We start from the raw sequence: 19,071 nt of genomic DNA, 5'->3' as shown, positions 1-19,071 counted from the left end.
CTTCAGCATCTTTCTGGCTTGGTTCTCTGAATGGATTGTTGGGGCCTGGAGACCCACTGAGCAGTTTTTCACTCTTCCTAATGATAATGCATGCCAGACTAGAAGTGACCTTTTGCCAAGACCATCATCTGTCCAGCTGGGGAAACCCAAGCTTGGTTTCCTAACCAGGGAAAAGGTTTACAGCTTTTCTGGGGGAAAGAGGGCTGGTGCCACCCCAGGGAACTCTTAAGTCCAGTGCTGTGCTAGATAGCAAAATAGGGGAGCACGAGCAGCCTCTTTTTCTCTAGACTTCTGAGTCAAGGGTCCTCCTTGGTTCTGGTCCTTGATACCCATCACAATTGAAAATATGTCTGTAGTTAATCATCAGGCCCGCATATTCGAAACCAGCATGCATGGGTGGCCATGTCTGCCTATCCCTGTCCCAATGAAAGGTAGAGTGCTAAGGTAGAAAGAGCCAGAGAGCAGTATAGGGACCTGATTTGAGCACCAAGCCAAGGCTAACCTGGCAAGTCACTTGCCCTCTCTAGGCCCTCCTGTTACTGTGTGTCAAGTGAGGAGGTCAGATTTGATGATCTCATTGCCAAGGGCCAGTCTCTGGGATCAGAGAGGTAGATGCACTCCTAGGTCCTGCTCTGGGAAGTCACTGTGAGCTAGGCCTCTGGCAGGGGGAAACACAGGAAAGGTAATTTTTAAAGAGCGGTGAGAGATGGCCAAAGGCTTTACTTCCTATTTTATTATCCATCTTAGTCCTACTCTGTTAGTATACATCTAGGAGGAACCTAGAGGAGCTTTGCAGCTCCTCACCACCACTGTGATCTTAATCTAAGTTCTCTCTTCCCCCAACAAACCCTCAAACATTTGTTTTAAAGATTTTATTTTTAGGGGTGCCTGGGTGGCTCAGTGGGTTAAACGTCTGCCTTCGGCTCAGGTCATGCTCACAGGGTCCTGGGATTGAGCCCCACATCAGGCTCTCTGCTCAGCAGGGAGCCTGCTTCTGCCTCTCCCTCTGCTGCTCCCCCTGCTTGTGCGCGCTCTCTCTGTCAAATAAATAAATAAAATATATTTTTAAAAAGTTTATTTTTAGGGCACCTGGGTGGCTCAGTTGGTTAAGCGACTGCCTTCGGCTCAGGTCATGATCCTGGAGTCCCGGGATCGAGTCCTGCATCGGGCTCCCTGCTCAGCGAGGAGCCTGCTTCTCCCTCTGACCCTCCCCCCTCTCATGTACTCTCTCATTCTCGCTCTCTCAAATAAATACATAAATCTTTAAAAAATAATAAAAATAAAAAAATAAAAAGTTTATTTTTAAGTCATTTCTACATCCAAGGTGGGTCTTGAACTCACAACCCCAAGATCAAGAGTCACGAGCTCTACTGACTCAGCCAGCCCAGCACCTCAGAACTCTTCAAGCTTTTTAGAACGGTGGTTAGTAACTTGGCTTTGGGGGAGGTAGAGGCCCCTTTAAAAAGACTGTGGAAGCCACGGATTTTTTTTCCCTCTCAAAAACTGGGCACAGGCAAATACAGTATCTTGCATACGATTTTAGGGTCTCATGTTCTCCCTCCCCGCTCTAGAACTTCAAATGCTTAGGTACGTTTGTGGGTGAGCAAAAAAAGCAGGAGGGAAAAGGAGAGCCCCACTCTAGGACCTGTTTCCCTTCGCCGGCTCACGGCTCACATTCCTCCGCCCCAGTCCCGTTGCGCGGCCTCCGCTGGCAGCCGAGGCCCTAGTCTCCCGCTCCAACTATTCCAACTATCCTGGGAAGGGTGGGGCGCTCGGCTCTTGGGTCCCCCTCGGTTGCCCCCCTTCCCCACCATCGGTCTCCCCTTCTGCCCTGGTCCCTCCCTTTCTGGGGTGGGGCCAGCCAATGGGCGATGAGACTCCGGGGTTTGGCCCGGGAGCCGGGGAGCTCACCGATTCCCCGCCCCACAGTTCTGGCCACCGTCCCGGTGCGCACGGACGTGGCTCGAGTTTCCTCGGCTCTCTGCTCTTTCTCGCTTCCCCCCACCCCCCTCCCGCTTTTTCCTCCTCTCCTGGGCTTCAGCTCCAGCTCCACCCGGCCGGCCCCGCACGGCTCCGGCTAGCCATGGAGGACACCCAGCTCCATATCATCGAGCAGCCGCTTCCCGAGTACCCCGATGTTGGGGACTCGGGGTCCTCCCCCATGGGGGCGCCAGCGGCGGAGGAGCCGTCAGGGGCCGGCTCTGAGGAGCTGATCAAGTCGGACCAGGTAAACGGCGTGCTGGTGCTGAGCCTTCTGGACAAAATCATCGGCGCCGTCGACCAGATCCAGCTGACCCAAGCCCAGCTGGAGGAACGGCAGGCGGAGATGGAGGGTGCCGTGCAGAGCATCCAGGGCGAGCTGAGCAAGCTGGGCAAGGCACACGCCACCACCAGCAACACCGTGAGCAAGTTGCTGGAGAAGGTGCGCAAGGTCAGCGTCAACGTGAAGACCGTGCGCGGCAGCCTGGAGCGCCAGGCCGGCCAGATCAAGAAGCTGGAGGTCAACGAGGCCGAGCTGCTGAGGCGCCGCAACTTTAAAGTCATGATCTACCAGGTGAGCTGGCGGGGTGGACCGCGCCCGGCCCGCTGTCTCCGGGGCTTGGGGTGGGGGGGAGCTGCCCGCGGTGCGGCGCTCCCGCCAGCCTGGCGTGGCTCGGGGGACCCACCCTCCTTCCGGCGAGCGCCGCTGGAGTGGGGCGGGGTGGGCGGCGGATTCCTGGAGCGCGCGGAGGGGCGCGCTCTGCACCCCACGCCTTATCACCGAGCCCCCTCCCTCTGGTGACAAACTCGCAAAGTTAGGGGGCAGGACTCGAGGACGCTCCCCCCCAGGCAGACCGTTCCCAACTTGGCTCTGTGAAGTCTCCCAACTTGGCTCTGTGAAGTCTCCCTACTTGGCGGAGGTTTTGGGGAAAGCCAGGGGTCCCTGGCGGCCGGTGGGCCCGCTGTAAGCGGACACTGGCGGCGCGGCCCGGGTTTGGGGCCTCCGGCGCTGCCCGCCCGATATAGCGGGTGATTCAGGGCTCAAGCACGCACCGGCGGGGGCTGCGCCAGGCGAGGGACGCGACCGCCAGCACACGCCCCCGGACCCGCATGGGCCTCGGCTGCCCCCGCGTCCCTGCGCTGCGATCTGCCCCGAGCCTCTGGGCACTTTCAGGCCCTTGGGGACGCAGGCAGCGCTCCCGAACCCTCTCTGCCAGATGGAAGTAGGCACGGGGGCGGGGTTATGAGGGGCGGGGCGCGACGTGAGGAGTGCAAGAGGGGTTCTTGGGGCAGAATGGACAGCCCCTGCCGGTCCGGCGATCTAGGCGCGGAGAATCACCCTGCCGGCCCGCGGGACAGTGGAGCAGCCGGCAGACAGGCGGGAGGAGGCTGGCGCGCGCCAGGCTCCGCCCAGGCCGCTTGTGGCTTCCTTTGCACCTCTCCCCGTTTTGCCCACCCGGATAAAAGTGCCATTTTTGTTTCATAACTGCAAATAAACCTGGAAATCTCAGTGCTGCTGGTCCTCTTCGCTCCCCGCTCCCCAATCCCATTAGAAGTGGCTCTGAGCTGAGGGCTTGGTGATCTTTGATCGGGTGGGAATCTACCCAGCCTCTCCTCTCTGCTTCCTGCAGAGGTTGAGGTTCCCACCCCAAGGAGGTGAGGTCATGGGGGCGAAGGGGTTAGTGTAAGCTCCCTTTGCCCCTTCCTCTCCCTCAGAAGGGAATGGAAAGAAAAGGAAGGCTAGATTTCCCACACCCTCTAGGTGAGAGAACCTGTCAGGGAGCTGTGGTTTCCCTGACTGCACCAGGCCCTGGTCAAGCTGGGTTCTGAGTGACCATCTGGGATTCAGTGAGGTCTTTGGCTGGGTCTCTCTAGGAGGAGCTAAGAGAGATGCAGATTAGGACAAGGGTTTGGAAACAGACACAGGGAGATGGGTGAGCTCATACCCATCTGAGGAGATGGTGGTGGGACAGAGACAGAAGCGGTGCTCTCCCCCTCCCTCCAATGCCCAGGGACTCCTCCCACATAGCGCTAGAAGCTCCCCCACCAGCCCATAGAGCACAATCTGGTAGATTTTCTACTTAATCTACTTAATCTAACTGCTTGGAGGAGTGTGTGTGAGAGAGATTTTAGGGAAATCTTATTAGCACGGGGTGGGGGGGGCGTCACTGGGGGAAGAACAACACGCAGGGGTCTCCACAGCCTGGTGTATGAGAGGGTTGCCACGAACAGCTTCAATATGCTGCCCTCCTCACTCTGAATATCCCAGACTGCAGAGTGTGGGAAGGTTCTCAGCCTCAAAGTAAACCTATGTCAAGGGTGGAGATGCTGAGAGGAAGACTCCGGTGCAGAGGCCAATGAGAGCTCTGTTACTGCCTCTCGGCAGCTGGCACACACCTCTACATCGTGTGTTTGGGGCAGGGGGAGGGCCTCTACTAACAGGGTGGCTTTGACTGCATCTGTACTAAACCAGGGCCAGTGGGAGGCAGAAAGTGGCAGTGGAAAGAATGGCTCAAGCTGGGGACCCTGAGCCGCTAAACCACAGGGCAAATAACTAACAAGTAACACAGTTCCAACCTGGAGAGGAGATCAGCAAGGAAAAGATCCCAGCAGCAGGGGTGGGGCTCAGGGAAGCAGCACTTCCCTGAGCTGCAGAGCAGATGTCCAGGTAGGGGGCAAGGGCTGAGTACCCTCAGCTGCTAAAGGAAAAGCAGAGGCTGCCCCTCTGAGGTCTGCAGGCCTGGGAAGAGAATGAGGTAAAAATAGCTCTGCGCCTGGGCAGGCCTAATAGGGAAGCTTGGGGGCGGCAGCATTTATGGTAGTCAGGCTGAGGGGTAGGATGCTTGGGTGGCCAGGCAGAGAGAGAGAGAAATCTGGAGAAGGGCCTCCTGGGAGAGTGTGAGTTCTACAGAGTGGGAACAGGGGAGAGGATGTTATATTCCCCATTACAGATGTGGGAGGTGATGATGTGGCAATGGGGGCGGGGTGGAAGGGAGAATGAAAGGCCTGCAAGGCCCCAGCTGTGGGATCAGGTCATCTGGCCCCCCATACCTTTTTCCTGGGGAGATAAAGGAGGGAATCCCTTGTGTGGCCTCACCCCATATTCAAGGAATTGCTAGACATAATAATTTCTTTTTCTTTCTTTTTTTTTTTTTTTTTTAAGATTTTATTTATTTATTTGAGAGAGAGAATGAGATAGAGAGAGCATGAGAGGGGGGAGGGTCAGAGGGAGAAGCAGACTCCCTGCTGAGCAGGGAGCCTGATGCGGGACTCAATCCCGGGACTCCAGGATCATGACCTGAGCCGAAGGCAGTCGCTTAACCAACTGAGCCACCCAAGCGCCCCTAGACATAATAATTTCATAGGTTAAGTTTGCATTTGATCCCCCCCGCCCCCCATGAAATTCAGCACCTCCCACCCCAAGATATCAGAGCCCTCACCTTGAACCCACTTCTGAGTCATTATTGTCCTCTGGCATTTCCCTAGCTCCCTAACAAAAATTAGCAGTTTGGCAACCCATGCTATCAGGTGACACTTAACTAGGCAACAGCTAGTGAAGGAGAAGAACGAAATCTACTAGTAGCGAAGGGTCAGTGGACTGAGAACTGCTGGGAAGATTTGGCAGATGATGGGCACTGTACAAACAGGAGAGGCAGTGACCATTAAAGATCCAAATCTTCCAGGGGCACCTGGGTGGCTCAGTCGGTTAAGCGGCTGCCTTCAACTCGGATTGTGATCCCATGGTGCTGGGATCAAGCCCTTCATCGGGCTCCCTGCTCAGCGGAGAGCCTGCTTCTCCCTCTCCCTCTGCCTGCCTCTCTCCCTACTTGTGCTCGCTCTCTGTCAAATCAATAAATTTAAAAAAAAATCCAATTCTCCCGGATAACGATTTGGATATTATTAGTGTTCTTTTAGAATGCAGAAAAGGGGCTAAAATGGAAATAAACATTTTCTGGAGCAGTTTTGATGAGACAGTGATCTACATAAGGACCCATCAGACCTGCTCCAAGTGCTTGAGGATAGGACCAGGAAGCATTTAAGGGATTAAGGGCTCATAGGCTTTAAAAATGATATGAGGAATTCTTCATCTCAGGAAACAAACTGAGGGTTACTGGAGTGGGCGGTGGGGTGGGAGGGATGGGGTGGCTGGGTGATGGACATTGGGGAGGGTATGTGCTATGGTGAGAGCTGTGAATTGTGCAAGATTGTTGAATCACAGATCTGTACCTCTGAAACAAATAATGCAATATATGTTAAGAAAAAAAAAAAGAAGATGATAGTAGGAGGGGAAGAATGAAGGGGGGGAAATCGGAGGGGGAGACGAACCATGAGAGATGATGGACTCTGAAAAACAAACTGAGGGTTCTAGACGGGAGGGGGGTGGGAGGATGGATTAGCCTGATGATGGGTATTAAAGAGGGCACGTTCTGCATGGAGCACTGGGTGTTATGCACAAACAATGAATCATGGAACACTACATCAAAAACTAGTGATATAATGTATGGTGATTAACATAACAATAAAAAGTAAAATAAATAAATTTGTTTCATATAAAAAATAAAAAAATTAAAATTAAAATGAGGGCACCAAGGCTGGAATGAGGGCTTGCTGGCTTTTCCTCCCCAAATCCTAACCTAACCCATATAGCTCTTTCCTGGACTCAAGGCAAATCAGGGCTCTCTTGTTCTAGAACTCCAAACTTTTGTCCCCAAAATATTCCAATGTGGGGCTCTTGTCCTTCTCATCCCCTAAGCCTAGTGGCCATGGAAAGAGTGCTTACCACATCCTTCCTCCAAAAAACTTAGTTTTTCCTGGTCACTGGATCCAAAGCAGGGAGGATATTTTTAGGGGTAATCCTAAGACCAAAGGAAATAATACTCCTCCCTCTGATTTTTTTTTTTTTTTTAAATAAAGTCTGACTATTGTAAAGGTCAAAATCAATAAAGGGATGCAATGGCACAGAGTAAGCAACTGATAGAGAGAAGTGAGAGGATACTGTTGCTAGGCAACCAACCTCAGAGATGAGTAGTGGTTTATTCCATTTCATTGAAGCATACCATTGTGAATATTTCATTATTCTGCCATTACAGATTTTTTGAGCTGGAAGATGCTTCAGAGATAATCAACTTCAGCTCCTTCATTCTATAGCTGGGGAAGTGGAGGCCCAGAGAGAGGAAGTTACTTGCCTGCTGTCACTCAAGGCAGTGGGGGGTCAAAGCTGGGGCCAGAACCCAGGTGCACCCCTTCTTCTGCTACATTCTCTGCTCCCCACTTCCTCCTTCCATTCCCAGGCTCTGCAGCAGAAGTCAGTGTGGAGGTTATTCCAACAGAGGGTTAGTTCTGGCTCCTTCATTCTCTAAGGGAGATAGCTGCACGGTCCTGGCACCCGGGCCGCTGTGTGTGTGTGCGTGTGTGTACACATGTGGGTGTAATAATCACCATTCCTAAGAGTTGCTAAGGTTGGTGGCCATTAGCTGCTCAGCCTCCTAGTACTGAAGCAGAGGCAATGACCAATGACAGTGGACCAGTGACAGTGGGAGAGGAGGAGTACAGAAGGTAAGGCATAGAGCTCCCTGGTCAGTATGGGTATCCCCTAGCATGGACTCTGCATCTGGCTATGAGAGGACCATGTGGCTTTCTCCTCGGCCTCCCTGCCACTCCCCCCTTCTCCTTGTACTCCACAGGGCAGACTGGCATCTGTTACTTGTGTTTTTGTGGCTGCAGGCTTTTACCCACTACTGCTGTCACTGGAGTCTGGTAGTGCCCCTAACTGTCCCTCTCCCTGACTTCTCATGATGGTCCAAAGCAAGAGTGGCAACTCAGCCCCTCAGGAGGGAGAATGGGAGCTGCTGCTAGGTCTTCCAGGATGCAGGCCCACCTGTCATAAAAAGAGCTTGGTTTTTGTTCCTGATTTCTCTGTGCATCTTGGTATCTGATATCCCAGGCGTGGGGGGGGGGGGGGTGGCAAGGGGGGCAAGAGGTGGGGACATGACCAAAGGGAAACAGCCAGGATGTCCCTCTTCCATGCCTCTCCCTCTCCTTATCTGGGGCGGCACCCAGTGCCCACCCTGCCCCGGGGAAATAATGAGAAATGGGATCAGCCACATAGGACTCTGAAGACAGTGGAGTTGTTCGCCTACTCGCCTTCTTTTTCACTCATCAGAGCCTTCCCAGCTAGAGTCAATAACTGACCTCTTAGAGAGCTCCTTCTCCATCCCTGAAAGCCTCTTATTCCCTCCAGCCCTCAATAGTATCATCCCATGACTGGCTGGGTAGGGATAGAAGGCAGGAGGCTAAGGATGGGAGTGGGGAAGATTCTAGAGGGAAGAAGAGAGGGGCTCTGTTTAAATTGTTTATTAAACATGGGCCTGGGCCTGGGTTTGTCCCACTTTCAACTGCAGGGCCCTCTTGATGAAGCATATAAAATATGGTTCCTTTCCAGCCTGATATATACCATATTCCCTTCCCCCTACTCACCAACTCCAATTCTGCATGCCCACTAAGGCCTCTTTCTCTCAACCCCATCTGCACCTATCTCAAGCCCCATTTAAACCCCTTTTCCTCATCTTAGCCCAAGAAGAAGCTGAAAGCACCCTCTGACCTGGCCACACCCAAGATCGTGCCTTTTGACCTTCTGCCTGAGACTGAGCCCTTTGACCTGAAGCCTGAGACAGTGCCTGAGCTCCCACCTTTTGACCAGACGCCTAGGACACTGCCCTATTACCCAGAGCCTGTGCCTCTGCCCACCCCAGGGAAGCCGACGGCCGGTGGGGGCGCTTAGGGTCTCCTGGGTGACGCAGGGCTGTGGGCATGGGCTATCACTGCTTAGTGGTGGTCAGTGTCGGGATGGCAGGCCTCTTCCAAGTCCTGGGTGGGTGGTGGGTATTATGAAAACACTCTGGCATTATGCAGAGTTCAGGCGAATGTGATGTGTGTAATGGGGTGGGAGGTGAAGGGACGGGGCCCTCCCCTACCTCTCGGTTTCTGTCTTAATAGTAGACGCTCCAAACACCATACTGGAGCTGCACCCCGTGCTGCCTGCATGAAACTGTGCCATGGCATCTGAGTCTCCTTCCCGTTCCCCTTCTGACTCCTCCTCAGGGACAGGCCAGTTTGGCTCAAAGCTTCTTTGGAGAGGGAGGGCCCTCATGAGGCCCAGGCCTGGGGTCTGTTCTGTGCCCTGTCCACCCCTTCCCTGTAGCTGAAGAAAACATTTACACTTATTTTTTCCATTTTTTTTTAGAAAATGTTTTGCAAAGGGATCCCTTATGTTTGCCAGATCCTGCCTTGGGCGGGGCACCCAAAAGCTGCCAACTCAGAGAGGCCAGAAGGGGGGACATTTTAGCTGGCTCTGGCTTGGATCCTCTGGCTTCCCTATAGCACAAAAAGGTTTCCTCAACTTTTTTTCTTTTTTTTCCATAATCATCCCCCTAAGGGGTCCTTTTAGATGTTTTTTCCCCCTAACTTTCCCCTCCTCCATGAAATTTTGATACTACAGATATATGTCTATCTGCGTATGTACTGGGACTCTTTGAGCACTACAAACTATTGCAATATCTAAAATCACCTCTCCTCTCAAGAATTTCCACCCTCTTGGGAGCAACATTAACCCTGTTGAGAATCCTACTCTAGCAGAAAGGACCCTCTGCCTTCATTGTCTCTCACCCCTTGTCTTGGCAATCTAAAGTAATGATCCTGAGTTTTTATGACTTTCCTTCTTTTCTCCTCTCCCCAAGCACCCTTTTCTAACATAGTCTCTGAGCAGATCCTGGGTCTCTGAATGCCCTCTCCAAAGTCTTCTCTGGCTATTCTCAGGTAGTAGTTGGGGACAGAGCTCTAAGTCAAGAGAGGCTCCTGGGGTGCCTGGCTGCCTCAGTCGGTAGACAATGTGACTCCTCATCTCGGGGTCATGAGTTTGAGCCCCACCTTTGTTAAAGAACTTACTTTAAAAAAAAAAAAGGAAAGAAAGGCTCCTACTTAAGAGTCATATGACATTTTCCCTTCTCCCTGACAAATGTGAAGTGCCTGGCCAAGGATTAGGCACATAGTAGGTGCTCGATTAAATTATAATCATATTAAAATCTTCTTCCTAGGGGCACTTGAATGGCTCAGTCGGTTAAGCGTCTGCCTTCAGCTCAGGTCATGATCCCAGGGTCCTGGGATCAAGCCCCGCATCGGGCTCTCTGCTCAGCGGAGAGCCAGCTTCTCCCTCTGCCTGCCACTCTGCCTATCTGTGCTCTCTCTCTAATTTCTCTGTCAAATAAATAAATAAAATCTTTAAAAAAAAAATTAAAATAAAAAATAAAATAAAATCTTCTTCCTAGACCAGAGTATCTTCAGTTTATACAGCAGGGTTGGGCAGTGGAGTGGAAGGGGCGGGAAGCCTTCCTGGGGCTCCTGAAACTCATCTTGGACTGGTGCCTTCCTCGGTTGGAGAACTGTGTGTGCTTGGTTGGGGGGGCAGGGGAAGCTGTGCATGCTTTTGCTCAGACCTGGTCATTAAAGGTAACTCTGGAAACCAAGCCTGTTGGGAGTGGTGGTTTTGTTTAATAAAAACGTGAAAACAGAACAAGCAGAGCCCTCCCTCCTTGCCACCCCCTGAGGCCCCTCCTTTGGTGTAGGAGCTCTGCCAGGGCAATAGGGGTGGGACAAGGGTGCTTGGCCTTTGTGCCCAGGGTGGGGGGAGGTGCTTTGGAATTGTGTTGGTGGTGGTTGTAGCAACAGGGTGAATGGGGTGGGCCCAAGACAGCACTCCAAGCCTATGAGTCATAGGGGAAACCTGGCTTGGAAAGGGAGAGAAAAGAGAAAATCCATTAATGGAGGAAAAAAGCTAAAATCATAGTGGTATACCCTCTGCAGAGCCAGTCTACTGGACATTGTCCAGGGACTTAGGTGAAGTTATTTCTTCCCCCATCCCCTGACCTTTCACCAAGGCAGCTCCTCTGGTGTAAGCCATCACTCTGGCGGAAACCTACAATGAATGGGGTTAATATAGTTCCATATGCCTTTCTGGACTGGGAGAGACACCTCCAAATCCAGGAATAAACCTCCCTTCACTGGGATTGTTCCCTGATGTTGTATTTGAGAACTTTCATCAGGAATTAGGAAGATGGGATTGGCTACAAGAGGTATGCAACTCTGTCCCTAGCCCTGTTCACTTCCAAGCTCAGCTGGCAAACACTTTTAATCTAGGAAGCCAGAGGCCAGGAAAACGAGTCAGCTCAGCCTTTAGGGGGTGGGGTGGGGCAGGGCTGGGGGTGGAAGGGGGGTATCAGGGTTGCTGGGGGTGGGGCAGGGACACAATGTTGATTTGTTTTCCAGCAGCTGGGACTGTTTCCTGACTATTCCCCGCCCATCACCCTAATCCTTCCCTAGCCCATCCACATTGTCTAAGTTTAGTGAAAGGAGGGGTTCTCCACTACCCTTTGGTGGAGCACATGTGGGGTTATAGTCAGAGAGGCTGTGAAGGAGATCAGAGCTGAAATTTTTTTGATACTGGGGCTGCAGGTAAATTCTGGGCGGAGAGGGATGAAGAAGCAGCAGAGAGTTTAAATCATGAAGAGTCCTAAAATGGTGTGTAAAAGAGAGGACTTGAGTAGCAGGCAGAAAGAAGTGACTGTAAAAAGGAAACCCAAAGGGTACAACTGGAAATAAGAAGGAATGTTAAGAGAGGTTGGGACCCTCTTACACTCAGAACAAAGAAAACAACCCCTTCAACTCCTCTGTGAGTGATAAGAAGCAGAAGGATGGACAGAATGACAGTACTAGGGACCCCTGGGTGGCTCAGTCGTTAAGCGTCTGTCTTCGGCTCAGGTCATGGTCCCAGGGTCCTGGGATCGAGCCCCGCATCGGGCTCTCTGCTCCACGAAAGGCCTGCCTCTCCCTCTCCCCCTGCTTGTGTTCCCTCTCTCGCTGTGTCTCTCTCTGTAAAATAAATAAAATCTTAAAAAAAAAAAAAAAGAATGACAGTACTAAGCCAGCTATGGCAGGTGGAGACTACAAGTCCCAGCATGCCCTGAGCCCAGATCACCTTGCCTGCTGGGAGGTGTAGTTGAATAATGAGAGCTTGAGGTGGCTTGATGCCCAGCAGCGCTGGTGCCCAGTTTGGGAGAAGAGGTGGAGCCAGCATTCTGTCTTTGTCCTTGCTAATGCTATTGACAGGGAGGGAAGGAAGTTGGGAGGGGGTGTTCCTAGTTTTCAGTATAAACCAGGAAACTCTGGGGGGATGTGGATGGGAGAGAAGAGGAAAGAGGTTGGGGGCTGGGGGAGGAATTTCTGGAGCAGGTGGTGCTGAGATACCAAGTGGACAATGTGTGTGTGTGTGTTTATGAGAGGGGTCAACTCATGTTGCCGCATTTTTCTCAGATGAGACTTTTTTTTTTTTAACAATTCTGGGAAACTATCTTCAGAAAACCCTTTGAAAAACTACTATCGCTCATTCCTTCATCTGAAGTCCCTAGAGAGAGTCTGAACCAGAGATCTGGGTTTATGTTTATGTTCTTGGATGTGCCCCCTTTCCTTTTCTGTGCTCAGCCTCCCCTGCCTTCTTGTGGGGGGTGATCCTGAGATTCTGAAATGTTGGCCCAGAGTCAGGATCTTGGAAAATCTTCCCAGAATGGAACACAGTGCTGGTGCTAGGTACTCCCAGGGGAAGAGGGAACTGGCTCAGAGCTCCAGATCTCAGGGAATCTGGGACCACTACCCGATTCCTGGCCCCTTAAGCTCCGGTCTGGGTAAAAAAAAAAAAAAAATGGAAAAAGTAATCCCTCCCTTCCATTCCAAGGCTGGGAAGTCAGACCCAGAATAAATGTCCATGTTGGGGAGAAAACATACTCTTGGCTGCCAGCCAGCTTCTTCCTCTTTCCTCTCTCAGTTTCTACGTGGGGGGGAATGACCACTGCTGGAACAAATCAGTATGAGAAGGTCAAGGGTGGGGAGCATGGGCTCAGCACAGCTCTCCTTCCCTAAAACTGGTTCTGAAATGATTAGAAGTCTGGGAAACGCACTCCCTTTATCTTGCCTTCAAGCTACCCTACCTGGGGTCGTCTGACACTAGCTGTGAGCTCACTCCCCTACCCCCACCCTTCAACGGCTTCCCAAACCCCTTTGCATTTTGGCCTGGCTAGAGCAGCGTGTGATTTAGTGCACCAGAGGGCGCTCTGCCCATTTCCAAAGTTAAATTGTGTTCCCTGCGACGCCAGGGGTAAGGAGTAGTTTAATGTAAGACATATGGATGTAGATACAGGACAGGTTTGGGGTCTGCAGAGATATTTAGTCCAAGCGCAATGACTCTACACGCTAGTCTTCCACCGGAAGCTCGGTTCCCTCCTCGCCCTGTTTGTATAGTTACCATTCATTCAACACACATTTATTGGGCTCCCACGCGGTGCCCAGCTCAGTGCCAAGGCTCTGGGGACACACCGACGAAGGAGTCGGGCGGATGTCACGGCTACCACGCACTCCCCAGAATCACCACCATCCTGCCGCGGGTTCGCCCAGTGTCCCCGCCCAGCCCTCCGCTCTGCCCCTTACCTCTGCGCTCTGCTCTCCCTTTAGGACGAAGTGAAACTGCCGGCCAAAGTGAGCATCGGCAAGTCGCTGAAAGAGGCGGAGGCGCTGCCCGAGAAGGAGGGCGACGAGCTGGGCGAGGGTGAGCGGCTGGAGGAGGACGCGGCCGCGCTCGAGCTGTCGTCCGACGAGGCGGTGGAGGTGGAGGAGGTCATCGAGGAGTCGCGCGCCGAGCGCATCAAGCGCAGCGGCCTGCGGCGCGTGGACGACTTCAAGAAGGCCTTCTCCAAGGAGAAGATGGAGAAGACCAAGGTGCGCACCCGCGAAAACCTGGAGAAGACCCGCCTCAAGACTAAAGAGAACCTGGAGAAGACGCGGCACACGCTCGAGAAGCGCATGAACAAGCTGGGCACGCGCCTCGTCCCCGCCGAGCGGCGCGAGAAGCTCAAGACCTCGCGAGACAAGCTGCGCAAGTCCTTCACGCCCGACCACGTGGTCTACGCGCGCTCCAAGACGGCGGTCTACAAGGTGCCGCCCTTCACCTTCCACGTCAAGAAGATCCGCGAGGGCGAGGTGGAGGTGCTGAAGGCCACCGAGATGGTGGAGGTGGGCGCCGACGACGACGAGGGCGGCGCGGAGCGCGGCGAGGCGGCCGACCTGCTGCGCGGGAGCAGCCCCGACGTGCACACGCTGCTGGAGATCACTGAGGAGTCGGATGCCGTGCTGGTGGACAAGAGCGACAGCGACTGAGCGGATGCGGGGCTCTGCCCGGGAGGCCGCGCCACCCTGCCCCGCCTCTCCCTGCCCCCTCCCCATGCCCTTCCCTCTGGAACTTTCTCTTTCGCATTCTCTCTCGGCCCCACGCAGGCTGAGATGTTTCTAAATTGACAACACCGCCCCTCAAGGAGCACCCCTCCAAGTCTTACAGCTGTTAAAATGGGAGGGAGAGGCAGCCTCCACCATGGATAGCCCCAATTTGGGCATAGTCTGGGTGGGAATGGAGAGGGGGAGTGATCCGTGTCCTGGTCGTCCAAGTCAGGGATCTTAAAGGAAATTGCTGTCATTTCCATGGTTGCCCCACCCCACTTTGGGGTAGGCTGCCTTCCCCCCCAACCTCCACCTCACACTCGTACCCAGCTGCTGTCATTCCTGTTCACTGAGCTCTTCTTTCTCATCCTGATCCCTGGAGGCTTCAAAGCCAAAATTACCATAAAAGGAAAGAGGGAATCCTGAAGGGGACCCTTGCCCACACGTGAGGCCCCGTACTGGAAGGACTTGAAAGCAACTTTTGGGAGAACTGGGGCAGTTGGGGGAAGAGGGCAGAGTGAGCCGTGACCCTGGAATGAGAGTCTAGCACGGGTTGTATCTGTAAATGGTCTCAACAAGGAAGGCTGTAGCCAAGCAGAGCCCTGGGGAAGGAGCAGGTGGTGTAGGGAACACTTAACATGTTTATGCATCTGCAACAGCAGCATATGGCTATGGCTTTGGGAAGGAGAATGGGAAGTAGTAGACAGTGGAAATGAGTGAAAAGAGAATTCTCAGCAGCATGAGAAACACAGGACAAGAATCCCGTCTTAGTGGGGTCCTCAGAGGACAGCAGGACAATTTTCAGAATAAGGAGGGAAGACAGTGAGAAAGCAATGATCCAAAGAGAAGAGAAAGGTAAGCCTTTCTGAGATCTGAATGGTGCCCCTTGTGGCAGCCCATTTCTTAAGTCCAGAAAATGAGGGGTCCAGAAGGGGGCAGCACCAGACTGCAGAGGGCTGGGAGGTAGGAGGGAGGCCGACTGGAAAGACAGCAAGGTGCTAATGGCCAGGCCACCATGCTGAGTGCTGGAGGAGAGATGGCGAGAGTATATGGAGCAACCCGGCCTTGGCCCACTCCTGGTAGTTTCTTCTCAAGATCCTTTTCTAGAGCTAGTATCATAAAGCTGCAAAACTTGCCGAGACCTCCTTGCCCTTGTGGGTTCCTCTCCTGAATCGTTGGGGATGACAGGGATGCTACTTCCAATCCTGCTGTCCACTGACAGGTTCTCCTCAGGACACTTCAGTCCCCCGTGTTCCTCTCCAGTAAAGGCGGCTTGTCGGAAGCAAAGACAACTCCCTTCCCCATCAAGCACAGCCGAAAGAGGAGGACTGAAGGCCTCCTCCTCCTCCCCCACCTCCTCTGCCATATCTTCCCTGCTTTGCTTTTTAGAGTTGCAGCTAATTGTTTTAAGGGGTGGAGGGAGGGAGCCTGGGGACACGAACACTTTTTTATAATACAAAGCTTTGCTTCTCCTCCCTCCTTTTCTTGGTTCCTTCTCTCTTCTGAATGGTTGGAGACACTTCAGCTGAGGGAGGATGGGGATTGTGGGACAAGGTCCCTTGGTGCTGATGGGCTGAAGGGGCCTGAGTTGTGGGCAGATACAGTTTCACGTGCGCTCCTGGGAGCCTGTCATGTTGCTGTGTCCTGGTGAGCAGCCCGACCAATAAACCTGCTTTTCTAAAAGAATCTGTGCTGGATTATGTCCTCCAAAGGCAGTTACATAGGCTGAGTTACAGAGGGCAGGAGAGAACCAGGGTGGGAAAGAGGGAGAAGACTTTGGTTTAAACCTGCCTCATGTGCCGGGGTGAGGAGTGGGAGTGGGGTGTTATTATCACCCCTATTTTAGAGGTGAAGAAACACAGAGTGACTTGTCTAAAGTCAAGTACTCAGTAAGTGGCAGAGCTGGGATTCTGAGCCAGGCAGCCTGGCTCCACAGTCTAACTGTTAAGAATCTATAACCCTCTACTGTCTAGATCACTTCCCTGCTGTCAGGGCATTAGCCCTCCAGACACACTGTTTACGCCTCCAAATCTGGAGGTTTGGAACTTCCCTCTGGAACTTTCTCTTTTGAGCTTCCTCCAAATCTGCACTTCTGAATCAGAATCAGGCCCAGAGGAGGCAGTCTGGGGAGGGGAAAAGTCAGAGACCCTGATTCAGAGAGCTAAATATCGTAAAGGATTCTGGTGCATGTCATATGTGCCAGTCATAGCCACGCAGCATGGTTAATTTTCCCCACAATCCTGGTATGGGCATATATTTAGTTGTCTGTGCAGCTTCTCTTCCCAATGAGCAAGCAGCCTGCCCGACTGTCCACAAGCTATGGATTTCCTAGAGCAATGGACTCAAGTCATCATGTGGGTTCTGCCTGGATATCAGAATCACCCTAATGAAAATAGTGTCATTTCTGGGGCTCCATGCCAGCCTTCTGCCATGACTCAAACAAGCTGAGTCCTTCCTCATGAGCCATGCATTCCCCTTCAACTCCCTTGCCCCTGCCACCAGCAACAAGCACAGCAGTCTGGAGTTCTAAATCTCCCAGAATAGGTTGGCTTCCCACCAAAAGAAATGAAAACTGATGCTGAAAATTCAGAGCCTGGGAGCCAGGAAACTTCCCTCCTGCCAAGAGAGGATCCTTCTTCCTCTGGGATCCGGATGTACAGCTGTGAGAAGCAGGGAATGATGTCAGGACCTCAACTATGGAGTAACAAGGCCAACGGAAACCAGGAAAAGTCCTGGGACACCAGGCCATCATTTACTTCTCTTATCCACAAAAGACACCTGACATACACACACCCCTTTCCTTCTACAAGCCATGCCCCTCACTGGTCCACCACATTTTCAATACCAGCACAATGATTTTGCTGTGCCTTCCCTACCCAGTTTTATTCTGGGCACCACTTTTTTAAGAACAGTCCTAATTCTCTGAACAGCCACATTTCTGCTGGTCCCTGCTCCATGGCATTCCTTCTTTACATCTAAGTGCGGGGCCACAGCTTCCCCAGAATCAGAAATTACTCCTTTTCCTCTTCCCTTGCTGCTGAGGAGAGGAGAGCTCAGGCTCTGATGAGATAGTCAGCTGCCTACCAATAGGATTTGATGGCATTCCAAGGTCCCACAGCTACAAAGTATCTTTTCCACAAACTAGTCCTGAACTTGCCCACCCATCATTAACATTATTTCCATGACAATAAACTAGGGGTATTATCTTCTCAAAGGATCCCATCAAATGTGACCTGGGATCTAAGGAAGTTCCCCTACAGCCTCAGATTGAGGTTATCAGGTCTTTAAGTGGTACCTCCAAAGCTCTAAGAGGTAACTTTCTATTGGGGTCAGAAGCCGCAGCCAGTCTCAGACTGGTCCAGACCCTCATCTGCTCCCACCCCGAGTATTTGAACGGACTTTAGATTCTCTTTCCAATCCACTACCCACATTATTGCCAGATAGAGATAGAAGATCTAGTGATACAGATATTTTTTAAAGAAAACATACCTTACAGTTTAAATGCCTTCCTTTGACCAAAGGGTTAAACTTAGTGACATGGCTGACAAGATCCCTTAAGAGTCTGGTCCCACCCCAGTTCTTACCTGTTCTTTAACATGCTCTTTGCAGAGTTTGCTGGCCAGAAATGGACCACACGTTTTCAAGCCTGTGGACCTTTGCTCAGGCTGCTCTCTCTCTTTGGAATGGCCTCTCCTCTCCACCTCCCCTCTTAAACCAATCTTTTCCCCAGCTTCACCCCAGTCATACTATCCATTCCCTTCTCAGGGCTCCCATAGAACTTTATGTCAATAAACAGTTGTTGAATGAATGAATGAATGAGTGAATGACAAGACTCTATTGTGTCATAAACTCACCTCAAACTGGTTTCATCAGAAACAAAACAAAACGACAATCAGGGTGCCTGGGCTGGCTCAGTCGGTAGAGCACGGCTTGATCTCAGGGTTGTGAGTTCAAGCCCCACGTTGGTTATAGAGATTACTTAAAAACAAACAAACAAACAAACAAATAAATAAATAAATAGGGGCGCCTGGATGGCTCAGTTGGTTAAACATCCAACTCGTGATTTTGGCTCAGGTCATGATCTCATTGGTGATGGGATTGAGTCCTGTGGCACACTCAGCAGCGAGTGGGCTTGAGATTCTCTCCTTCTGCCCGTCTCCTCTCTTGTGTGCATACGTGCTCTCTCTCCTCTCTCTCTCTCTCTAAAATAAATAAATAAATCTTAAAAAGTGAATAAAGAAAAAAGAAGCTGAAAACAAATACAGAGGGAATTTCTGTAATCAAAAAAGTTCCTGGTAATAGGTCCAAGGGTGTCTGGACGCACATTCTGATGTAATATTATTGGGAGTTTATCTCTCCTCCTATTTTCTCTTTTCCATTGTGTTTGTTTGATTAATAATCAGATTTTCCCCCATGCATTGGCAAAGATGACCATCAATAACTATAGGCTTATGGTTTAACAGCTAAACAACCCCAGTTAAGAGGGTTTCTTTCCAAATCCTTCCAGCCAGAATCACAGATATGATGTCCATTGGCCTTGACAGGTCATGAATCTGAATCACTGTGCCTCTGACCACATCTAGGATATGTACCACTTCTAGAACCATAGAATAGAGAGTGAAGGAAGGCTGATTTCCTGAACGAAAATTGAGTTGTCAACAGAAAGAGGAGAGGATGATGAGCAGACAAAACAACAGATGTTCTTTCCCAATGATCTGTTTATGATACTGTGCTGGAAGCCAAGAGACTAAAAAGACAACCTATCTAGCTCTTGAT

At 51.7% G+C, this 19,071-nt stretch overlaps 1 protein-coding gene across 1 annotated transcript; it reads left to right on the top strand.

The window, feature by feature from the left end:
* The first annotated feature begins 1,915 nt into the window (after nucleotides 1–1,915).
* CAVIN1 (caveolae associated protein 1) lies at nucleotides 1,916–15,981 on the top strand. The gene is made up of 2 exons (XM_045888898.1): nucleotides 1,916–2,554; nucleotides 13,537–15,981. Exons 1-2 carry the CDS (start codon nucleotides 2,084–2,086, stop codon nucleotides 14,236–14,238), a joined length of 1,173 nt encoding a protein of 390 aa, XP_045744854.1. The 5' UTR covers nucleotides 1,916–2,083; the 3' UTR covers nucleotides 14,239–15,981.
* The last annotated feature ends 3,090 nt before the right edge of the window (nucleotides 15,982–19,071 follow it).

The sequence above is a fragment of the Mirounga angustirostris genome, unplaced genomic scaffold, assembly GCF_029215605.1.
Source record: "Mirounga angustirostris isolate CCGP_5_RB_7025 unplaced genomic scaffold, mMirAng1.0.hap1 SCAF_17, whole genome shotgun sequence".
In the NCBI taxonomy this organism is placed as follows: Eukaryota; Metazoa; Chordata; class Mammalia; order Carnivora; family Phocidae; genus Mirounga; species Mirounga angustirostris.
Note: the sequence above shows the minus strand (reverse complement) of the source record. Positions and strands in the feature narration are given on the sequence as shown.